This window comes from Stegodyphus dumicola, chromosome 7 (assembly GCF_044657685.1).
Source record: "Stegodyphus dumicola isolate Sdum_Otavi_A_Nest chromosome 7, ASM4465768v1".
In the NCBI taxonomy this organism is placed as follows: Eukaryota; Metazoa; Arthropoda; class Arachnida; order Araneae; family Eresidae; genus Stegodyphus; species Stegodyphus dumicola.
In genome coordinates this window covers 117,960,151-117,985,508 of record NC_140774.1, presented here as the reverse complement: position 1 = coordinate 117,985,508, position 25,358 = coordinate 117,960,151, and the positions used below count along the sequence as shown (strand labels likewise).

Sequence of the window (25,358 nt, the reverse complement as noted above, 5' to 3'; positions counted from 1 at the left end):
ACCACATTCGAATGCGACATGATTTGATGCGAATCTTACAAAAACGTTGACATCGTTAATATATGCAAGTCTTCTAAAATCGCAAGTCTTAATAGTATGTTCGCAATTGAATTGATTTTCTATAACATAGATGCTCATGTCTTAGATGTACTTCTTGAACATATAAAATTGTAGTTAGTAGGGAAAAAAATGAGTTATGGTGTAATGTTACACTGAGTTATGATATCGGTGTTTGAAATGGTAATCAATAGTTACATTTAAAATGTGTCGTGAGTGTGAAAATGCAGAAATAAAAGAGCTTTGGCGAATTTAATAAACGCGGTTCAATGTGGTTGATGGGAAAATTTGTTCCATGTGAATTAAATAGTGCAAGAAAGGAACCTCTTTCTCTCAATAGTTAATTATTCAATTGTAAGACAATTAAACTTTAAATATATATGCATATAGTACATGTGATGATTAATATTACATTGAATTATGTAAATAACTGATGATATGTGTATTAACATAGTGAATGTTCGCTTTTATGAAGTTCTGAGCCTTACTTTAAATACCATTCATAAAACTTTTATCTCATATATACAAACATAACAATATCTATTGAGTTTTCGTTTGTTCTTTAGAATGTATGAAATTTTAAATATTTTTTTTAATTTAATGTAGATTGGAGTAAAATATCTGTATCTTTCTTCATTTTAATCGGTAATATATGTATGCTGGTAAAGGTACGTCTGTTCGTAAGAGTTATACTGTGTCACATTTTTGACAATCTTTCATTCATATTAGCTAATAAGAGAATTATTGAAATTAGTAAAGTAATGAAAATCAACGTTATTGAAAGAAAACTCTAAAGGCATTTACATTTCCAGAAATATATCAAAGTTCCTTTTCTTAAAAACACCAGGTGTATCGTAGTTTTTATTTCTATTTCGTTAAAAGCTGAACTTGTAAAATAAAAGTTTTCTATTAGTGAAAGGTAAACAAAAAAATCAAGAGACAATCCGTATCATGAATGAAATTCAAGTCTTACATCGGATTAAAAAGAAATATTCTGAATCTAAATGTTTATGCCTATTTAGCACAAAATGTGTTTATTTGTCTGATCAATTTAACTAAAATCATCCTTATAACAGTATGTTGCCTTTTAACTGGGTAAAAATGTCAAGTATATTTTCTGATGGTACTGATATACTTGCCAAAGAGGTTCTAAAAACCTCAAATGTCGAAAGAGCATATGATAAGAGTCTCCTTTCCTATCGCTACGTCAGTTACAGGTTAAGGAGCGTCTTGAATGGATGAAGGTAATGTTTGTGCGAAAATATAGTAGTTCTATTTTGAAATGAGAAATAATTCGCCTTTTGTCAATTAAGGAAACTCGTAGTATTATCAAACAGAATGTCAGTGAAAGACACTGCGTTTGCATAGTGAATTATGAAGGTACTGAGAGGTAGTAAAGAAGGTGACTTAAAGAATTAATTTGAACAGATAAGGTAAGGCTATCATTAAAAGAAAAAACTGTTCAAAAGATGTATGTTAGAATTAAAAGTAAGATGTTAAAATTTAAAAAGATGTAACAGAGTAAAACTAAAGAATACTGGTAATTCCCATCTGGAAAACAGTAATTTGAGTTTGATATTGAAAAAGTTGGTTTTAAGAATTTCTTTATGCATGTGATGCAAAACAATTGCTAGTTTATCATGAGTGCTGACATAGATGCAATTACTGCAGAAAAAATAGTAAAATTAGTATAGTCAGTGTCTCTAAAACATGAAAAAATAATAGTGTGAGCAGTGTAAATTCATTTGTAGTACTGAAACATGACATAGACTAAATATCAGAAAATGTAAGAAATATTTTGGTATGTGTGGATGAAACACTGAACGTGGTTGTAAAATTAGAAATGAAAATTATCAACACACTTAAAAGTAATCGGGATTTAAAACTAAACATGATGTTAGAAACTTTGAAGACCATAAAACTATATGAGAAAGAAATGCATTTAGATATAAATGGTATTAAACTGTAAAGTTGTGAATGGAAATTTCTGAGTAAAACCTGTAGATGATCTATTATGATTGGAGAATAAAACAAGTATTTTAAAAATTGAAAGGAAATGTTTGAATATGGAATAAATGAAAACAATTCATATCGTTAAAATGAATAAAAAGGGTTAAAATGTTGGAACTACGAGTCATGAGACGGAAATAAAAACATTATAATAAATAAGTTAAACTAGAATTAAGAAATATAAACACAGAAGGGAAATCGTGAACGTAAAAAAAGCAATTAAGAGTTATAGACTTAAGTTTTTTTGAAAAATATTAGGTAATGTAAGGAAGATATTGTTGAACATGTGAAAGAAATTAGAAATTCTGTAGAAAATTTAGTAAAAGAACTAAGATCACGAAAAATAAACGTTTCTTTTTAAATAGAATTTCAAACCACTAAGTAAAAGTGTGTATAGAATACTAGAATGGTTAAAAAAAAGTAAATGAAGTTAAAATTCAGAATATATTGAACATTATAACGTTAAAAAAAGTGTGAAATTGCATCTAAAATTAAGTAGTGTAACAAATAAACAGCATGGTCGGGAACGTTTGTGAAATATAACATATAATTTAAAAATCAGGGTATGCTGAAATTTATGAAAGGTATGAAAAAAAAATAGTATGTGGAAATTAAATAAAATATTACAAATTAGAAACGTTAAGTATTAAAAAAATATGACAGTAAATGAATATGTTATTATGAACAGAAAACCTAAGAAATAAGTTAAAGTTTCATGGAAAACTAGAAAGGATAAATGTATTAGAATAAAATTGAGTAATAAAAAAAAATTATCTTATAGTTTCATTTTCATGACATGATGAACTATTATTAAAGGAAAGTCTTTTTTATATTTGTTTCTTTTACATTGTTTTCAGAGTCGCGCATTGAATAATTTAATACCAGACTTAAAAATATATTTCTAAAACATATAATTCACTTTTTCGTCAAGAGAGGACAGCATCGCCATTTCATCAAAATTAAGATGCAGAAAACAGTTCCTGTTGCCAATTTAAAAAACTAACTTTAAATGAAAAGCAGGAGGTCTACAACTCAACCAGCAATCTACCAACAACTCAACTGTACTCGTGATTACGCCTCCTAGTGTGATGACGTTGCCTTTGCCCCCGCCCTCTGTGTGACGTCATTGACCACGCCCACACCGCGTGTGGCAGAACCCGCATTTTATACTACTATTAGCTCTCGAAATTTTAGTTCCTCAATGTTAATTGAGTTTGGTATATATTTGTTAATATCTTTTTTTTATTAAACTTAATTAATTCTTATTTTCATATTTCGAAATTTAGGTTCATTCCAAATAAAATTCGCCTATTTTTTATGATTTATTTTTAAAATTTACATTTTAAAATCATTTTTATAAATTTTTCGAAAAAAATTTTGAATTGTAACCTATAAAATTGTTAACATCATCTTATAAGTAGATGTATTTCTAGGCATCCCTGCAAAAAAATTAGTTTTTTTATTTAAAATTTTCTAAGATATACATGAATTTACATATTTCGGGTTTTAAAATTTGGCATATTTGGTACTAGCCTCTACGCGGCTGCGAGCCTTCGTCTGGCTTTTAAATGTACCAAAAAAATGCTTAAAGGGAACAACACCAATCATTAAATTTAAAAACTGCACTAAATTTTACTCTGCAGAACTTTATCCAAAAAAAAAAAAACGAACATTTCAATAAAAATGTATTACATATAAAAAAAATTACAATGATATTATACCCCTTAATACAAATATTAATTATCCCAAAAAATAAATTAACCATTCTTCTCTCGACAAATGTCCAGTATCCAAGAGAAACAAATTTAAAAACTGCACAGAATTATAGCCCTCGTTTTTCCGAGTGGCAACAGTGCTGATATTAGCAACAATGGCAACAGTGCTGATATTAGCAACAATGGCAACGGTGCTGATATTAGCAACAATGGCAACAGTGATATATCAGCAACAATGTCTGCGGACCATTGTTGCTGATATTATCAGGTTCAGTGTTTCTATTTACTTTCTTTGGGAACATTCAAAGACCTGACTCGGAACAGGGAGCTTACTAAAGCTATGTTCAATAAATGTGGGAAGTAGACAAGATACACAGGAAGGGTATACGAAACCCTTTATTTTTCACTCTTTACAATGATTTCCGGACTTCGGAATACAGAGACCAACCACTTGTGGTCTGAACGTAAGAATATAAAATATTAACTAAACTCTAACTTAACTTTGGAATAATAAACAAGGGCCTACGTGGAAGATTGGCCGTATATTAACAGGAAACCGTATGTAGTACAGAGAACTGTTAACACTACAATACGTTTAAAATTATTAAGAGGATTAAACCTCTGGCCTGGAAGGCAACCAGCAAAAAATAAACGTTAGTAAAACTTAAGATCCTTACAATATAATGGGAAAGAATTATCGATTTGATTCGATTCCATCAAAAAAACTCATTAAGATAAAAAAACTCATTCGAAATTTTAAAAGCGCTTTGAGGTACATTGGCTCTTGTCTAGATGTACCCATGTACCAAATTTCGTAGCCTTGGGTCTATTAGCTTACGCACAGCATGAACCAAGACACACAGAGACAGACTCTTCCTTATATATATAAATATATAAGCGATAATAACGCTAAATGTGGTTTACGCACTTTGTTAAACTTATTTGAAAGTATGAAAAATGACTTTTTTTCCGTCGTGTACAATGAAAAAATGGAAAGGAAAATAGGTTGCTATAAATTAAAATGTTCGCCAAATTCTTGACGCAAACTGATAAAAATACGCCAAGATAAATTTTTGAATTTCTCCATAACTTTCGCACCAAATTTAACAAAATTTTATATTTAGGCATAATTTGAGTCGTAGAATCGAAATATGAGAAATATTTGGCATGTCATATCAGAAAAAGTTCGATTTTGTGTCAAAGTATCTATGTTAGAGCAACGCTATGTATAAATCTAATATATATCCTAAATCGCGCTTTCGGAGACATGAAAAGCGCAATTTTAATTTCGTCAATCGGCCCAGTAGAACGGCAGACATAAAAATTGTCTTTTTTTTTTCCGCAGTGCATCTTACCATGTGCAAATTTAATTTTCTGGTTTGATTCAGAGTCTACAATAGTATAAAGCTGATAATCCAGTATGGGGGGGCACTCATGGTGAGAGAAAGGAACCCTTTACCAGTAAAGGATATAACCATTTAAATCTTGTGCTCTTTTTGTGAGATTGATATATCCAAGCAACAGTAATACGTTGATGGTATTACATAAACACCAAATGCTTTGAGGAAACGTTATCCTTAGGTTTGAAGAGAAAACGTTCTGGGCAAGAAAATAGGCAACGGAAGCCAGTTGACGTTAAAATCGCGGTGAATGTTTTTCTAGCTTTGGAAAAGAGGATTTGTTGTCCTATGGAGCAAGTAGTAAAATTTAATACAGTATAAATGAATCTGTTAAATCTATGAAAGTAACAAGAATTAAAGTAAATAACTAATGGCTAACCTTTAGGAGCTCTTACAGAATCTAGAAACAGTAAATTAAATTTGTGTACCACTTCAACTACAGTTTCATATACAATATCAGCTGTACTGTAAATTATAACAAAGTGGTGAGCATTGGTGCTGAAGAATGGATAGAATTTACTTGGATTTCGGATCGGTAAAATGACTTGGAATTTGCTGTTATGTCCTGACACCCGCTGCTTTCTCTTGAATGCTGATTAAATTTGTATGTTTCTGAAATGAGGCTAAACTGAGAAGATAAGCCAAAGGATAGTTCGCAAAAGCTAAATTGCTTATTAAAAAAAATACAAGTTAATTATTTGCATCTATGAAGACCAACTTGTCAACAGATAATGAAAATCTTGATTGTTAGTTAACAAAATTAGGTAAATTATAAAAAAATAAGGAAAACATTGAAAAGAAAAAGAAAATTGTGAATACCTTTTTATAGATTTTTATTATATTTTATTTTTATTTTTATTTCCGATTTCTGCTTAGTCATCTTTGACAGCACCATTTGGGAGGTAGGGAATTATTTAACGACCAGTAGAACTTCAGTGAAAAACAAGTCCTACTTTTATGCTAATAACTTTTGTTTTATTTCCCAGTATCCCACCCTTCGACTTTATCGGATTCAGAACTTCCCTCCGGACGGCATTCTGTGACATCAGCAGCTCTCCCGCCAAATCTGGACATCGAATGCATCGCTTGGGGTACAGTTACCAAAAGTGGAGGGCGGATAACAATATCCGGGTCAGGTAAGAAAACATAAATTGTGTTTATCAAGCTCAACACTGGAGTATGTAATCATTTTGACTTGAAATTTTTTAAATGTAGTAAAACTTGGTTGCAAAGAACATTAACTGACCGCCAGACTTTCTTTATTACTACTATTACGATTGGTATTATTGATATTGTTACGGTTTTTGTGTTTATTTAGCTATTTTTAGTAGAATTTTCAATTAAAATTGTTTTATATTCCCGTGCAATGCAGCACGAGACTCATTTGAAGAGAAAGCTACGCTGGAAAGTTAAAATACAGGAGCACGCGCATTTAATAAATAGATATCTCGTAACTGTTTTTGCTATCCAGAAAAATCGAGAAAATACGAGAATATTCTCGTGCATGATTAAAAAATTCATAAAAGCTGATGGAAAACATCTGAATTCAGTAGTTGTTTAGAAAACTGTTCTTGTTTACTGTAGCGGATTCGCGGTGAAATTGGATTACCTTTCTGAGCTTTGAATTTTGTTCTGTGAGATATTTTAGTAGTTTAAAATATAACTACTGTGGGATTATCGCTGAGGAAACTTCAGCATTTTGTTTTTATTCGTTGTGATAAGAATAAATTTTATTCACTTTTCATCGGACTTGAGCATTCAATTTATTACGAACCCGTACGGACGCAACAATATTGTTGCGTGCGTACGGGTTCGTTATGAAATGAATGCACAAGTCCGATGAAAAATGAACAAAAATTTATTATCACAACAAAAATGCTTAAATTTTCTCAAATTATCATGCAGTATTACAATATCTCAGAGTAGTTATCTTTTAACTACTCAAATGTACAATAGAACGTAATTCAAAACAGCTAAAGAACGCTAATCCGCGAATTCGCTATAATCAACAAGAGCAGTTTTCTAAACAACAACAAACTAAGCAACTACTACAAACTGAGATGTTTTCCTCCTTTTATAAGCTTTTAAAATCACGCGCTAGAATTTCTTTTGTTTCTCGAAATCAAAAAGAGATATTTATTTATTTAACGCACGCGCTCTAGTATTTTTAATTTTTCCGGCTTAGCTTTCTTTTAATATTCGTCACGCGCTGCACTGCGCGAGAAATAAAACCATTTAATTTATAATTGAACTAACATTAGCTTTTTAAATACCAAATTCGTAACACTGCCCCCTTCCCAAGGACTGCACGTCCCGGGCAGTACAATCCCTGGACAGGAAGCTAAACTTACAACTGTGGCATAAATGCAACTGAGGCATAAACATTACATTACAATATCAAACAATATAAACAATAAATGCAATAACTAACTTAAACAAATCAAATGCTATCAAATACTAAATACAAAACAAATACTAAGTACAAATCAAATACTAAATGCAAATAAAATACTAAATACAAATCAAATACTAAATACACATTTATAAACAAAAAGGACCATGGTCTGATACTATTTACAATTATTTACATTACGTACTATGGCCATAGTAATGAGCTAACCTGTCGTAATGAACGACTTTAGGTTTAGAGTTCGAAGACTTACGAATCATGACGTCATTCAGTCTCTTCAGGACTGTATATGGACCATCCGAAGGTGACTGTAATTCAGGCCTGACTCCTTTTCGCCGAATCGGGTTCCACAACCACACCTTGTCTCTTTTGTTGAATCTATGTCCAGTAGCTCTCGCGTTGTATCTGGTCTTCACTTTCTCCGTCGCCAAGTTCACTCGCTTTCGTGCTGAACGGTGCATTACTTCAAAACGGGCCTTGACATCTTGGATGTGTTCCTCAGGCGATGAAGGCGCATCCGTACGGCGATGAAACAGGCGGTCACAAGGCAGACGAAGGTCTCGACCGAAGAGCATCTGAGATGGAGAATAGCTGGTAGTCTGGTGTTTCTTTTCGACTTTAGCATGATTTCGGCTGTTTCTCGAGCTGGTTCTTTCGGACAAAGCGTCGCCATTTCCAGGTGAGGATCCCTTCTTAGGATGGATAGTCATGTCTTCAAATCCTGAAAGCAGTTTGTTGTTTTTCTAGTCTAAGGAAAAATTGTATTTCCTTAAAAAGTCCAATCCGAGTATGCATGGATCTGTAATATCTGCCACATATGCCGTGTGATGGTAGGCAGCACTTCCAAATGTGATTTTCACGTTTAACTTCCCAGCTATGTCGATCTTATCACCAGACGCAGTCTGAAGGGTAACACAGGATGGCGTCCAAATAAGTGTATCTTTAAACTGTTCAGCTAAGTCTTTCCTAATGATGGTAACATTAGCTCCTGTGTCAATGATCATATCGCAAGGAACTCCATCGATATTCCCATTAATGGACATTCCGTTACTGTTGCCACTCACTGTATAAATTTTAAGCGCTTTAAAACAAGGTTTTTCATTATCTGGCAACCTCCGTTCCTCGATATGGTCACTGATTTACTGCGTCGTTGCTGGGAAATGGTCTTATTTTCCGTACCTCGGGGTGTTTTGCAGTTTCTTCGTATGTGGCCTTCAACTCCGCAGTTCCAGCACTTTAGAACTAGTTTCTTTTCACTTCTGTTCCGTCTCAAGCCACTGACTTGTCTGGTAAAATTATCTGCTTTATATTCCGTACCCTGGGGCGTTCTGCAATTCCGTCTTAGGTGACCTTCACTACCACATCTCCAACACCTTGGAGCCACTTTCTTCTCGCTCCTACTTCGTATCAAAGCTTCGACTTGTCTGGCTAAATCATCTAAACGAGCCATCAGTTGATCCACTGGCTCATGGACTCGCACAGCTCTAACTGGGTAGCGATCTCTATTAGTTGCTTCCTGGGCTGCCTCGAACTTCATGGCGTACAACAGAGCGCTTTTCAAATCTTTTACATCCGCCATTCGCAGTGCTTTCTGTATTTCAGGGTCCCGGATGCCATCGATGAAATATTGCAGGGACAGGATTTCCCTTGTTTCTGTCGGGCACTCCGAAAAGGCATGATGTGACAGCCTTTCAACATCCGTGGCGAGCTCCTGAAGCGTTTCGGTGAGCTTCTGTTGACGAGATTTTAATTGGAGCCTGCTGTAGTCTTTTAAACATTTCTCGCCGAAGCGCAGCTCCAAAGCGCCGGATAGAGCTTCGAAATCTAGCCTTTGATTTTCGGGAAGCGTCTGCAGGATATCCGCTGCGTCTGCTCTCAGAGAAGCGGCGAGATGACAGGCCTTAGCTTGGGAATCCCATCCATTCGCATCCGCAACGATAGAAAATTGTGTCCTATACACCTGCCAGGAGGTCTTCCCATCATATGTAGATAGTTTCAGAACGGAACGAGCAGGCATCGATAAAAATTTGAAACCTTCAGAATTGTTTCCTACCGTCGCTATGCACTTCTTTAGGCTGTCAACTTCTTTGGCGACGGCAGCAGAAACCCTATCATCAATTTCTTGTTCGACGGCAGAAACTCTCTCTTCTATATGTTCTTTTACAGAAGAAATTCTTCCTTCTACTTGTTCTTTTACCGAAGAAACTCTTTCTTCTATTTGTCCAACTTTAGTTTCAACCGCGTCTATTCTGCCTTCCATAGCCTCAAATTTATTTTCTATTACGCAGGTAATTTCCCTTTTCATTTCGTCCTGACCTGCTTTCATCTCATTTTTAAGAGATTTCATCTCTTCCTTAACGGATTCCTGGCCCAACTTCATTTGTTCCTGTGCCGTTTTCATTTCTTCCTTGAGGGATTCCTGGCCTAATTTCATTTCTTCTTTAACGGACCTTTGACCAGCATCCATTTTCTCTTTAATTTCTTCTTTAAAAGATGTTTGGCCAGCTTCCATCTTTTCTTGGAAAGCAGCAAAAGCAGTAATGAGCTGTCTCAATTGTTCTTCCATCCCTCTTGTTATTGGCATTCAAATCCCACCGCTGCCACCAAAAATTGTTGTGTGCGTACGGGTTCGTTATGAAATGAATGCACAAGTCCGCTGAAAAATGAGCAAAAATTTATTATCACAACAAAAATGCTTAAATTTTCTCAAATTATCATGCAGTATTACAATATCTCAGAGTAGTTATCTTTTAACTACTCAAATGTACAATAGAACGTAATTCAAAACAGCTAAAGAACGCTAATCCGCGAATTCGCTATAATCAACAAGAGCAGTTTTCTAAACAACAACAAACTAAGCAACTACTACAAACTGAGATGTTTTCCTCCTTTTATAAGCTTTTAAAATCACGCGCTAGAATTTTCCAGTACTTTCTCGAAATCAAAAAGAGATATTTATTTATTTAACGCACGCGCTCTAGTATTTTTAAATTTTCCGGCTTAGCTTTCTTTTAATATTCGTCACGCGCTGCACTGCGCGAGAAATAAAACCATTTAATTTATAATTGAACTAACATTAGCTTTTTAAATACCAAATTCGTAACAATATGTTAAATCCGTACTGGAGTAAAACTGGAATATATCATTATGATATTCTGCTAATTGGTAATGTTATAAACCCTTGATGCTTATAAATGTACTTGTGAGTTATAAGAAAGAATTTGAACTATAGATATTCTTTGCATAACATGTCGTTTGTAGTACATAATGAGACAGTTCAGTGAAGAAGCCTTCTCCCCATCCAGCATAATCGTCAGGTACAGATGCATCTGGAAGCCCGAATTTTGCATTTCGAATTTGTTCTATTGTCTATTTCATACTTTTGTAAAAGTTTAGATTAGATTTTTGATTAATAAACTCAACGGTTGGAAAACGAGCAGTGGCAACACTGTACGGAATAAAGCATTTTTATTACAGCGCGCGATACTATATCGGAAATTCTAAAAATATATTGTTTTTATATGTTTTGTGGTTTCGCTGTTGAATTAAATTTTTTATATGGCGTAAGTGCGAAAAACATGATATTTAATAAATAAAGTTAACGCACTAAACGTTTATAATAAAAGGACAAAAAGTAAAGTTTTGCAAGCCATCTGAGTAAGAAAACTACACGTTGATATTGTGAACTGAGAAAAAGCTAAAAAAAAAATTGGAAAATACATATCAATACTGAATCGAGGATTCTAAACATATGTTGCTCTTAAAATTTTTATAATTTTGGTGATGAATTGTATATGGCGTAAGTGCGAAGAAATTGATTCTTAATAATACGGCTATAAAAGCAAAAAGAAATGTATTAGCAGGAGTGACAATAGCAGCACACTGGTAGACTGTGATCTCAGCGAAATCGTAAGAAAAAAACAAAAACTTAACAGATCCTTTTGAATATATCATTAAAACCTGAATCCTTTCAGGTTTTTTTAATATTTTTGTTTTGTTTTGTTAAAAATATTTTTAAAATTTCATTTAAAAAATTTTCTTGCCTATCAGCTGCTTTAAGACCCAGCACTCGGCCCGCATACAGTTTGAAACCATTGATTTATCTCATTTCTCCAATAACATCTAAACAAATTGCATGAGGCTTGGACAACTTATAAGTGGCAGAAAACTTTCCAGTTATAGGTGGCAATACGACTAGTTACGTCCCAGATTTGAAGGAGAACGGTTACAAGATATTTTGCTGTATTCCTTTGAGACAAAAGGGGTGCAATTAAGTGGCTTGTTTGCTAGTTTCTTACTTTTTCATCTTAATTGTCCGTATTCTAAACAACGAGATCGTCATCTACGGCAAAACAAGAGTCTATGCAGGTTTTGAAACAAGAAACTTCTAAGTAGTTTAGAAATATTTTTTATTTGCTAAACCATGTAAAATGAAATTAACAATGTAAAATGGAGCGAAAATGTTATAAATTAATTAATGAAACTAACATTAAATTTGCGCAATTTTTCAAAGGGATATTTTTTAACCTAATATTGCTGAGTATCTGAAATAATATCTTCCTATTTATTCTAGGTATTACTCTGACTATCCCTCCTGGAGCAATTAAAAAAGGAGCAAATGTTGAAGTCTATGTTGCTGTACTTAGAGAAGACAAAGATCGGCCTAGGCTTTCTGGTAATACATTTTCTTTACTTGAAAATGAAGAATGTTGACTTTTAGTTTTGAGTTCTTATAGAGTTATTCTTTGGTTGTATAGTTTAAATTTCAGATGCTATTCTTGAAGCATTGTGTTATTCCTCTAAGAATTATCAAATATATAATTTCTTCTAAAATTAATTATCAGAAAGACTAAAGCTACATTAATATTTCCCCCGTGTTCGCTAAGTCTTCCGCAACCCCAGAAATACGCTTTCCTTTCTTCCGTAGCTTCCCTTAGCTCACCTTTTAAAACTATATGAAATGTGCAGGTGGAACGTTTATAGTGAACATGTTGATGACGCTGCAAATTATTGTACATTGAGATTGGTTTAACTTATAAACATTATATTTTTACATAATTTTAATTAACTAAACGCTGATATTACTAAGCAGATATTGGATGATTAACAAACTGTACTATTATTAAAATATTACGCTTTTAAAATATTTACCTTATTAAGTAAATGAGCTGTAATAATAAAAACACAGAAAACGCTGAGTTGAGACATCCTAGTAACAGAATATATTTTAAAATGCCACCTGAGAGCCATTTTATTAAAGTGAGAGAACTGTAACGTGTAGACTTTTTTATTTTCTGAAAAATTAAAATTTCCTTTCGAAAGCAAATAAAATCTTACATTTGGCTTCATTGTTTAAAACGTGCGCAGACGTTAGCATTTCCGTTTGTAGGAAAAAAATTTCATTTGCAGAAAGCTTCACACTATCACGTGAATTCAAGAATGCTTTTGTTGGTGGGCTGTAATCAGAGCATTTTATGTTATAGAGAGAGATATCCAGTTTTGTGATCAAAATTCTTACTTCAGCTTGAAACTAAAAAGACAGTTATAACTAATGGTAATTCATCCAGCTCTCTTTTTACAGTTTCAACAAATGCAGTATAAAAAATACATTTCACATGAAGAATGTATTGCAGTTTGAAACCAAAGCATTTCAAAGAATCACAGATGATCCGTGCTTTGTCCATGTCACTGTATTACTTAGGTTTAAATCAGGAATGTTAATTATCTTAGTAATGTTAGTCTTAACACCGCGCATGCTTTCTTTGAAATATTTGGAGAGTTTTAAATATCAAGGAGTTAGTTCATTGATTAATTATGATTCAGATTAGTCTTTAAGTGTTCCAGAGCAACTTTTCATATTAACACGTTGTACTGATTAGTAAATATATGCGAGCATTTTTGGTACTTTGACTCCTGCATAAGCTGGTGAAAGCTTGTTTCAGTTTTTTCAACTTTCATTTTATAATATATTCGTACGTCTTCCCAAATGATGACCTTTATAATAAGCATGTTTATAGCGCTAGTGGCTAAAAAAGATTTACGCTTGAAATAGAATGGGGATCTGTGAATTTCGCCATTAACTGAAAAATGAAAGGAAAGATGATTAAATATATATATAACATATATTTGTATAATTTTTACGTAAAACCTACATATTATTAGTAACAGCTTAAAAGTTTTTATGAACATGTTTCCCAATTAGTATCTTTCGACAACAAATGCGTAATATTTGTTTAATTCTAAACATGTGAAAAGGAAATGGAAACGATTCGTATCGTCATTTTTTTTCTTAGCTACTTATTTTTACAACGTCCCGGGTACTGAAACTGTAAATACATTCATATCCAAAACTATAACCACATTAAAATGACTTTTACGGAACGGGCGTGTGCTTCAAAGTTAAATTCTGGCTCTATGTAGACAGTCGGAAGTAGTATCGCCTCGACTTAAGAGTTCCAGTGAAAGTAAAAACGAACTCTTAATAAGGTTTAAAATAAACCTTTTGTTAGAATATTCATTGTTCGAGCTGCACAAATCATGTATTGCAAAACAATTCACAGGTGCTTCTAGAATTTAATCTAATGTAAAACTAATTAATTTAAAATGTGCAAATCAAACGACAAATTCCTGTTGTAAACTCTGACTGAGGCCCTTTAATCACGAGAGCAACCGTGGCCAATAAAATGCTTACGTACGTTAATTTGCATCCTAGTGGGAGCAAACGAAAGTAGAAGTGACAGTAAAGATAAAAATAACAAGATCATTGAAGTTACTAAAAAATAAAACGTTGCAGACTCGAATGTTAAAATAAAATGAAGCAACGTAAAGTTTGGGAGTATGAAGTATAAAGATATCAACCAGAACAGTTCATAAAAACTTTAATCGATAGAACAGGACTCCAAATAGTGGAAAACCTACTTTTACTAAAAATAATCAGAAACGTTGCATGGAGAACTATCTTACTTTGATGGATTTATTTTGAAGGAAGAAACAAAGACCGTTCTGTATGATGAAAAGATTCATAATTCTAAGAAACTATACACTGAAAGATTACAATAGATATCGACAGATACCGCAACTGTAAAACTGTAATTCCAGGGGCTTGATGAGAATATTTTTAAATCCGCCCTGCAAGAAATTTAATAGACAATAAAAATGAATCAAATATTGAAATTTGATTTGAATTTGATTGAAAATCAAAAATTGAAAATTGAAGTAGAAGAAGAAAACTGTCATTTAAGTTTTTTTCTCCGACAATCCTGTATTTTTGTGTTTAACGATACAATTGCTAGTTATAGGAATCTGAACGTTTATTCAGCTTTCATGTGCTCTCTCTATATATCTAAATCAATATTTTGAGCTTTTCTTAATTTTTAACTTTTATGAGCATATTTCCTTGTTTCAGATAAAGAGACTATCCTAAGTCCTGTGGTACTTTGTGGTCCTAGTGGTGTTATGTTAAAGAAGTCTGCTATCATTACATTCCAGCACTGTGCTTTACTCAATGCCCAGAACTGGAGAATCAGTGTCCATGCTAGTGACAGTGGTACAGAAGAGGAAACTCCCGAGTGGAAAGTATGTAACAACACTGTATATGTCCATGTAAATAATAAAGTAGAATTAGAATATAATAGGTCAAAAGTTAATAAAGGGTTAACTTAGCTCTTAAAGAAGAGGCGTTTCGGTATAAATGCTTGTGTTTCTGTTTTTCATGAGGGGCAAAAAACATTTTTAAGCCTCTTCCGGTCCGCATATAAGCAAATTGGACGCTGCTAGGACAATCGCTAGAAATTAACCAATGAGAGTCAAAGTAAGTGCAGCTCATAACTCCGCCCACCATTATGATGCCATATGGCTGGAAGCGAGGCTTATGTGAGCCATGTTTCGCATTCAAAATTAAGTACATCTTTTAATAAAAAAAGAAGTATACATATTTTATGAAAAATGTATCCATATATACTGTGTTCGGTTTATTCACATCCCTTATTGTAAGAGTACTATTTCAAAAACATCTCAGACAGTTTCAATGAATGCAAACGAACTTTCAGCCCTGTGACATCTCTATAGTAGGCGGAGTTAACGGCGATGCTTATTTTGACTCTCAATGGTTAACTCAGAGTGGTTGTCCTAGGAGTGTACAGTTTGCTTATATGCTTCCGGTCCTATGTGTGATAAAAGTGTGGAGGAATCATTTTGTTACCTCTCATTCAAGATGTCCTCATAAAATTTTTCTAACATTACTACTCTGTGAACGGTATTAATGTAACTTTTCATTTAATTTTCGACTCATTACACTAGTTCTAGGTGCATTTTGTTCCTTGGGCAAGGACATTATTTTAGTATAGTTATTAACGAGTATCAGAAAGTATTTTCTGTACCGCTGAAAGCGAATGTTAGCTGCTTTTCAAAATAGCTAAAGGTTCTGAAGAATATCGTCAAGTATTCTTTATTGTATATTCTTCCTATACCATAACAAACCTGCCTTCATCTATTGAATCTGGGTGCGATTAGGATAGTATTTTCAGTAGCAAAGCATTAAATGAATGCATTTCTATAATTAGAATAAAGCGCCTAATTGGACCAAATGGCACAGATTTTCATCAACAAAGCTTCAAAAATCTAATTCTTTTGTCAATTCAGTCAAAATTACCAATAAAGAGTTTTGCAGTGCTCACATTAATTTGTGTAGAGTTCCAACCAGTCTTTTCTGAGTAGAATACTGTTGAATGAAGTTTAATTTGACTATAACTTAATAATCTGCGCCTTTCCATTTTTAATGCGCAATTTGGTTACTGCAGGATAAGTAATGCATTTTTAGTTTACTTTAGATGCAATATATTTTTTTCTCCAGTAATTACTAATAATTTTAGATGTTGTTTCTCTCGCATAATTACGCCTTTATCTTAATAATTAATATCTTTGTTAGACATTCAATTATAAATAATATTCTTTTTTTTAATGGCCGAGGTTTGATATTAAAAGTATAATAAAACTGATTTATTGCAATTCTTCACTTAAAATAGCAGCTGTGCTCTATAACATTAGTACAAAAATCACTATTTTTGAGCTACCTGCCATCGAAAACTTCCATATACTGCACTCCTGTGATTTGGCTTAAATGTAGATGTTACTATTAATACTTTGTTTATCTTTTGTCAGTTATTAATTTGCATGACTTATGATTACAGTTGTGCGTGTATTTATGAAATCTAATTTATAGATATTTATCTACTCATATTTTTGTAGGGTTGTGGCATTTCATTCAGTTCTGAGTTCTCACATTTTTGGATGAACAGTATCTTCAAAAATCTTTAAACTTTGTGGCTCACATATCCATTTAATATTTCGAAATAGTCGAATCTTACCGAACCCCTAATTATATGATTTTATTTAACTACAACAAAACATTCCTATAAGTACCATTAAAGTGGAAAAAAAAATATTATGGCAACGCACACACGAGTGTTGGCATGGGTGGATGCCTTCGCAAACGAAAATTGGCTGGTATCCCCATTGCACATGAAGTTCCGTGTAGTTTAGTAGTTCCGGGGTTTGAAAACGGTTGAACGGCCGAGGTTCAGCAACTTTACCACTCGTCCACTAGTGACAAGAAAACATTCCACAGAAATTTTGAAATCTTGTAAAGGTTTTTCTAAGGATTTCTTTTCCCTTGTCTCTCTTTCGACCTTATGATTTCTCTTTAACTTGTTAAGAGTTCGTAACGGTTTGCAGAGAAGTTTTACGTAGATGGTGCTATGCGTAGAGGATGTTAGTTGATGTTTTGATTAGTAAGAACTTTGCCGTTAGTTGATGTTTTGATCAGTAAGAACTTTGTCGACCTCTAATGACAGGAATTGCTTGTCTCAAATAAATGTTTTTATTTCTGTGTTTGAATCAAGCTTCATATATGGCTGAACTGCGTATTACTACTGTTAAGATAGAACCCACTCCGAAAAGATCTGAAAAGAATCTAGCATAGTTTAGCAATCTCTCACTTCACGTCTCTGCAACGAAATTTGCAGTACAACTTCTTACGGATTTAGGTTCTTTTCTGATATAAATCAAAATGACAAAGATATTAAAATTTCGCTATTCTACTGCTTAAGTTCTAGAAATGGAGTGTGCCAAGTTCAAGTATGCCATGTTCTTTTTGAGTTTTCCTACTGCTAAGAAATATGTTTTAAAAAATATAAAATTTCTGTACTAGATGGTATGCTTCTTTAAGTTTTGACAGAGTTAGGAGTCTTCATCAAACTGCTGTAAATTCTTAACAGTAAAAAAAGTGACAAATAAAATGTTTTTTAACAAAAGAAATAAAAATGTCTAATTTTAATCCGAAATTATAAATCCGCTGCCATAGATTAAATATGTATTATTTAAATGAATGACAGTTATCTGTGTAATTAAAGAATTAAAGAATCATTACTAACTTGTACATATTATTATATATTACTATTATTATTTCTGGCAGAGTGTTGTAACCCTTGGACATGAGACAATCAATACACCCTTGTACTGTCAACTGGATGGTCGCCAGTGTCATGTGGTCACGGATCATTTATGCCGCTACGCCCTCGTCGGAGAGACGGAAGAAAGTGGTGGTTGGGCCCTAAAATCTTTAGCCCTGGTGGCCTTTGCCCCTGCCTTGTATTCAGCTGTGGATTATAACATTCGAGTATACTGCGTTGAGGACACCAGAGCAGCTCTTCAAGTAAGTTTAATTATAATTCCTTAATTCTGAAAACAGGAAATATTTCAGTAAAAGCTATAACTTCAGTTCTATCTAACCTGAGCAAATATTAATCTCTAACTTTTGTACCGAGAAAAATATATTTATTCAATACTATTTGAATTCAGATGATTTTAAAAGGCTTTTCGGAAACATACATCTAATCAAGAACTGGTAGTAACATACTGCACATAAATGAACTACCCGTTTGAAAAAATGACTTCATGAAATATTACACAAGAAAGTTTTGAGGGTTTTGATTGTGTTTCGTATAAGATGCCTTAACTTTCTGATAATAACTAATCGTTTAATTGATATTAAGTAAAGGAACACATTTTCTGGATTTGTGAGTATAAACGAACCTTTAAGAGCTGAGAGGTTTATTAAAATAGGATTTCCAATGTTAAATTTTCTACATAACGTAGAAATAAAGTGTACTTAAAAAACACTTATGTCAGATTGTCTATTCATAATACTTTAGAATGGATAAAATATCACAATATGTACAAATTTATCCAGAAATATTTTTTTAATTAAATCACCGTTTGTATTTAAGGCAACCTATATTTAAAGTGTTTAAAGTTTTAGTTGTTTGTAAGCCAACTGTGCATGCACTCAGTATCTCACTTAAAGGATGTAATTAGGTTTTATGGTACTTATGTATTATCCCGTCAACCGTAAAATTGTCATGAAGAAGCGCCAATTTAATAGCAGCCAGTGAAGAGTCAGTTATGAATAAACTACCTCATAACATACTCATAACATCTGCGCCTTCACTTGATGTAACCCCGATTTATTTTCGATAAGCCACCTTATTTTCATAAATTAATGTTATTGCTACATTTTTTTCTTCCATTTTGGAAGAAAAAAAGGAATCCGAAGCAATCAACCGCGGGAAGTATGGGCTCTCGAAACAAAGCCTCTAGTAAAATCAATGTCCTAACAAAACAATAGAAATGAAAGAAAGATTTTTTATGAAGCACAAAAAAGGAAGCCAGTCAAATCTGCAGCGGTGGTTATTTGGTGGATTGTCCAGATAGAATGACGAGAGTTTTATTGTGTGGAAGTCCACAGAGCAAGGTTGAATTATCGGCTTGCAGTTGTATGACGCTTTCAGTGTCTTAAGCGGATGTTTTTGCTCGTGGTGAGATCTGTGAGTGAAAATCAGAAACTTGGGACAAAAGAACTCAGTGGTTTGGTGTAGAGAACCTGAGGCCATGACACGAGCGGAATTCTCTACCACTAACTCAAAAGAGTTCATTTGCGCTACATTCAAGATTCAAACCCTTTCCATTTGGCGAGCTCCGAATGGTTCTGTTTAGGAGGCTTTGGAATCTCTGTGGAAGTCCGCGGGCCGAAGTTGATTTATAGCTCGCGATTATTCAGGTGTTAAACGGAGGATTTTGCTTGTGGTGACATCTATTGGTCGAAATCAGAACTGTGGTGGGAGAGACCGCGTTGCCCTTCAAGGATAGAATCTGGGTCTGTTTCTTTCGAGTGGAATTCTCTACCACTAGCGCAAAAGAGCTCTCTATGAGCTAGGTTCGAGAATTCCGATTCTTTTAACTTTGCAAACGTTGAGTGGCTTCGTGGATGCCGCAGTTGGAAGAGCTGCAGGTGGAACTGCGGCTCAGAATTCCACAGGAAAGACTGATAAAACTTTGGCAGGATCTTGCCAACTTTCATGGTTCCATCGTAGCCAAATGTCATGAGCGATTGCGTAATATGTAAGTACTGTTTTTATATTACCGTTTCAATGGCTTTCGTTCTATTTTATCCATTACCTAAAATTACTATTTACATATTTGCTGAGGCAAGGGTGTTATATTTAGGGTCTGTAATGATAGTATTACTGCATTACCATTAAAACTCACTCAACGGTTATTAAGGTCTAAGCTTTGTAAATTTAAAACTTACGTGATCTTTCTTTCACAAGAAGCCATCCACTTTAAATTCAAAACCTTATATCACATATTCTTATGAAATTCTCTCTTTCTGTTGTGATTAAAGAACTATGGTTCGTATGAAGTTTAATTTTTCTGTTTGACAGTATCTCTAATCAAAAGTTGAAGTTGTTGAGTTAACATTAAGTAAAGCCATAAATAAATGTGTTAGCTTGAAATCTTTGCTATAAGAATTATTTTTTAATTTGAGGGTGTCATGCAAGTGGAACAAAAGCTCGGTGGAAAACTAGTGGACCGTCCGAAATCGATGCCTTTCCAAGATGGCGGCGCCAATCTCTGCCTGTGCTTGGAGGATGTTGCCCAAGGATGGCGTTGTAAACCAGGAGCTAATTATCAGGCAAGTTTATTGTTTGTATCTGCTTGTGTGCGAAGTCTGTTTAATTTTTTAATGTGAATTAATATGCAAAGGTCCTAAACTATGCTGAATCACCAGTGGTGAGCTTTAGAAGGTTCGCAACGACTCGCGTTAACACTTTATTAAATTTATCTCTAGTTTGCGAGCTCCTTTCTCTTTTTGTTTGCATTTTTTATTGCAAGAAAAACAACTGTTGCGTGTCATAATCATACTTTAATAATTCAAATCAAAGCACGAAATAAAAATAAATAATTTTCAGGATTTTGTCTAGGTAGCTTTGACTGCAAAATAAAACAAAACTTTAACTGCATTACGAAATTCGTAATAGTGTAAAAAAATTGATGGAAATGTATAATGTTTGAAGTTTACTCTCATCTTCACGGTTTGATATAGGCAGATAATGATTTCTTGTCTCGTAATAAGAATATTCAAGGACACAAAATCATTAGCCGTAAATTTCTACAACAGATTTCACTAAGACATTTCTTCAAAATTCTCACAACCTACAATTAATTAATAAATACGATGCAGTTAGTTAATACGAAGTTACAATTAGTTAAGAGATAAAAATACATCAAAGCGTGGGCTTCAGGCGGCCCTCATCCTTGCGCGATTTTTTAAGATTGAAAACTAACTTTTATTTCACAAAACTTGAGAAACCATGAAAAAAACACGGCAACTAAGTAAATTCAACTGCTAAACATTGATACTATTAAACATATTCAGCTTTTAAACGTTCTTATGTACCTGGTTTGTTGGTAGATACTCGTTTTCATTTAAATCATTACCCATTACATTGCTTTTCTCATAAATATACACAAACTGCATAATTAATCTCGAACAATGCATCTCTGAAATAGACAAGAAAATTTCTTCCTCTTTTTAATATGCTTTACATTATATTTACCTTTCAGGAGATTCCATTCCAACATGTATGGAACGGTCGCCAAAATAACCTTCATTGTTCCTTCACTCTGGAAAATGTGGACCGATCTCAGAAAGTCCGTTGCCACATTCTAGTGTACCAAAGAGGTATACAGGCCCATAGGCAAATGCTAAAAGTGAATCCTCATGACCTCAGGGAGGTTAGTAGTATCTTTGATAGCTTTATTATATATAATTTTTTCTACTGACGACTTGTTTAAAATAGTCATGTACAGGCATTTCTCCCTTTTAGACATGCACTCTTTGGAATTTTTCCATTTATATGCATAATACGTATATGCAAAACATTTCACTCTTTGTATGTGTTTCTGCATGTTATATAAATTTAAACACCAGCTTCTACTCATTTTATACATCTGTATAAATTTAGCTTTCGCATACATTCATACGTGATATGCAAGGTGTTTCAGAACTTTTGTAGGCTACATTATGCAAAAATTGCCCTACGATTATAAAATGGGAGCCGTAATTTTATAAGCTACAGGATGCTGAATATCGGTAACATCAGGATATGGAAACCAAAGCCGTGGGGAGAAAGACGCTGGATGGAAGAAATGTACGCAGATTTTTGAGTTCTAATAAATATGACGATACAATATAACAAAAAGGATACGACTGCAATAGAACTATAAAGTATTTTCTCCTTCCCTCCAGCATGCCTTTGTGGTGTAACGGTAGCACGTTCGAGAGGTCCGGGGTTCGCCCCGGCGAAGGCATTGCTCATATTTCACATTTCGTGCTTCAAAAAACCTGATGACTCTACAGTGGAGCCTGAACTGAAAGGTGGTGGGCAATAATTCGTCATCTCCAAGATCTGGTGATTGGGTCTTTAGTCTTCAGTCACCCTTTAAAAGGGGAAGCATATAAAGTATTTTCTCCTTCCTTTCAGAATGCTTTCATGGTGTAACAGTAGCACACTCGGCGCGTAATCGAGAGGTCCAATGTTCGAGTCCCGGCGAGGGTATTGCTCATTTTTCAAGTCTCCTGCTTCAAAATAACTTGACGCTACAGAACAACCATATACGACTAAAAGAATAGTCGGTAATGAATACTCGGTTTTACAAATTATAAGTAACTGCGTTTCTGAATTTCTCTGTTGTAGGAGGAAATGAAAGTAATATAGCCTATTTTCTTGCTGTTTGTTAAACAATTAAAAATCTTTGCCTCTTCCAGAAAAATAATGTTCCCAGTCCTACTCCGAACTGGACAAACCTACCCCTGAGTTCCACGGTGACGGCCAACGAGACTGGAAGCCCTCTGGTGGCGCTCGATCAGCCCATCGCAGGATTCAGGTACGTGCATTCCCACCTTATTCACTTCATTTGCTTCCTAATGCATCATTTCTTTCTGAAAAGTTATCTATAAAACAATTCGACTATTCCAATATCTTTTCCACTTCCGAATCCTATTTCATTATTAAAATCAAGACTGGAAAAAGATTTAATAACACAATGTAATGCAAACTGGTCAAGAGACAATACAGGCAGAAGAACATACTTATTCTTACCAAAACCATCAAGGAATTTAATAACTTCAAATAATGCAACAACTTATTTCCTTACCTAACATGGACCATTTATTTCATATCTTTATCGTTTTGGCTTCCGTCATACTGACAACTGCATCTGTGGCTCAATAGGAACAATAGATCATTATATGTTCGAATGCTCAATAAACCAAAGATCTCCACTTTCGCCCCTTCACAGCTGTCAACGCACAAATCTGGTTGAAACAACTTCTTAAAAGTAATTTTCTTCGTAATAAACTGCATAACTTAATCAAATATCTAATAGAAAATTGCAAATATTTAAAAGGAACATAAAGTTAATCCAAGATTCAAGATATTTCATCTCATAAGCTGTTAATGAAATGTCATATTAGAATTAATTAATTTTTATGTATATTTATCAAAGTATTTCTTATAACTTTATTTAATGTATATATTTATGTATAATGATTTGATGTATATATCCAAATTTCATATTTATAAAATTTAAATAAGCATTTTATACCGCATTAGCTTTTTCTCATTATGTTATTTACTACCTAGTAGTGAGCTAAATAGTCAGGAAAGAACTATTGTTATTATAACAATTATAAATATTAGGATTATTAGTCAGGAAAGGACTACTGGAATTCCTAACTCTACTAAATGATATCCATCTAAGTCGATTGCAGCAAAATTTAGTCCTGAGAACCTTTGCCACAGAACAAAATATAATATCTGAAATGTTCTGGATTGCGAAGCAAGTGTGTAGAACTTTTTTTTAATCTAAAAATAGAACATTACTGAGTTTAGAAGCAGATTCAAATTATTTCTATTCGTGAGACTGGTTTTCAAATGGTCGTTACTTATAACTCGTAAATATTCGTATAATTTGCAAAAGTATGTGCATGATAATGCATACATCTGTATTTTTAATCTGCCGTTAAGGAAAACAGAGCATTTTGAAACACTGTCCTTTACTTGTTTCTGTTCATGGTTTAATCTATGTGAAATTAAATAAAGTTAAACAATGTTTTTTAAAAGTAAAAAAATTTTACAGTCAAGCACCTATTTAAACTAATTTAATAATTACATGCATACTACATGGTAAATCGATGAACATACATATTTTTTCCAAACTATAAAAGGTATCTCCTCCTTTATTTCCAATGATTGGATTAAGCATTTGTAATAATTTATTATTTTTCTTCCTTAATAACAGGTTAACACCTCAAGCAAGAAAGCAGCTGAGGACATTTTTGGATCCGCCAAATATGAATGGCAACGACTGGAGGAGGCTTGCCCAGGAGTTGCAAGTGGACAGGTAATACAGATTGCTGCTAGCATGTAGTATAAGCCAGATAAATAAAAGATACCTGAAATGCATTCTGCAAATGCACTTAAACCATACATTTGCATTTTTACTTTTAAGAACTGTGTGTAACCACTGAGAAGGGAGAGATTACCTTTACAAGAGACTATATCTCATGAGAAACTGCATGTAGGTCGAGATGGTTCTTAGGTGCTCTGTATTGAACTTTGGAGCTGAACGATGGACTTATGTGTCTATACCAGCGGTTCTCAACCTTTTAACTAATGCCTACCATCTAAAGAAAAACTGAAAAACTTTAGTACCACCTCTACACTTTACAATGATTACTCTTCAATTTCTCACTTGAAATATTTAAGAAAATATATTTTGCCATTTGCGAAACCTATTTACTATTTGTATTAAATTATGTCATTTAATGCTCTGAGAGTCGAACACAAGCTAATAAAGAAAAAGAAAAGGAAATCATATTAATCATTGCACCTTGTGATATTCAGAGGTATAAAATATACAAGATCAAATATAAGCAGTTGTGAAGATTTTGATCATCTGGTTGAAAGAATTTGAAATAAATACACACACATGTTGAATACTCCGCAAAAATATCCATGTGAAATGTTACTTAATAAGATGAAGAAAGAAATATGTGATAAACATCTAAGCCCAAATGCTATCTTTACATACAACTATGCATATGAGAAAAATATTCACACCAATTACATATGTAAATAGAAGTCAGTACATTTTATTGCAGTCTATATGAAAAAGATGTTCTATAATAATAGCCAATGCAGAATATTATTCAGTGAAGCGAACTTTACTAATTTGCTTTCGTTTACATTTAGTGTGTTGATTTTCACATTTACTAACCGCTCACTCTTAAATACTGTCTACACAAGAAATACTCATCAAACAAAATGAATTTATCTTATTCACAACGAATATATTCAATTTATT

At 33.4% G+C, this 25,358-nt stretch overlaps 1 protein-coding gene across 1 annotated transcript in view; it reads left to right on the top strand.

Annotated features, from left to right (window-relative positions):
• LOC118192897 (netrin receptor UNC5C-like) overlaps positions 1–25,358 on the top strand; it is a 606,963-nt gene that overhangs the window by 571,288 nt on the left and 10,317 nt on the right. Inside the window, exons 8-15 of the mRNA XM_085820754.1 lie at positions 6,169–6,318; positions 12,166–12,267; positions 14,998–15,167; positions 18,064–18,303; positions 20,476–20,622; positions 21,555–21,725; positions 22,759–22,877; positions 24,294–24,395. Coding sequence (XP_085676880.1) covers positions 6,169–6,318; positions 12,166–12,267; positions 14,998–15,167; positions 18,064–18,303; positions 20,476–20,622; positions 21,555–21,725; positions 22,759–22,877; positions 24,294–24,395 — 1,201 coding nt within the window. The remainder of the gene's footprint in view (positions 1–6,168; positions 6,319–12,165; positions 12,268–14,997; positions 15,168–18,063; positions 18,304–20,475; positions 20,623–21,554; positions 21,726–22,758; positions 22,878–24,293; positions 24,396–25,358) is intronic.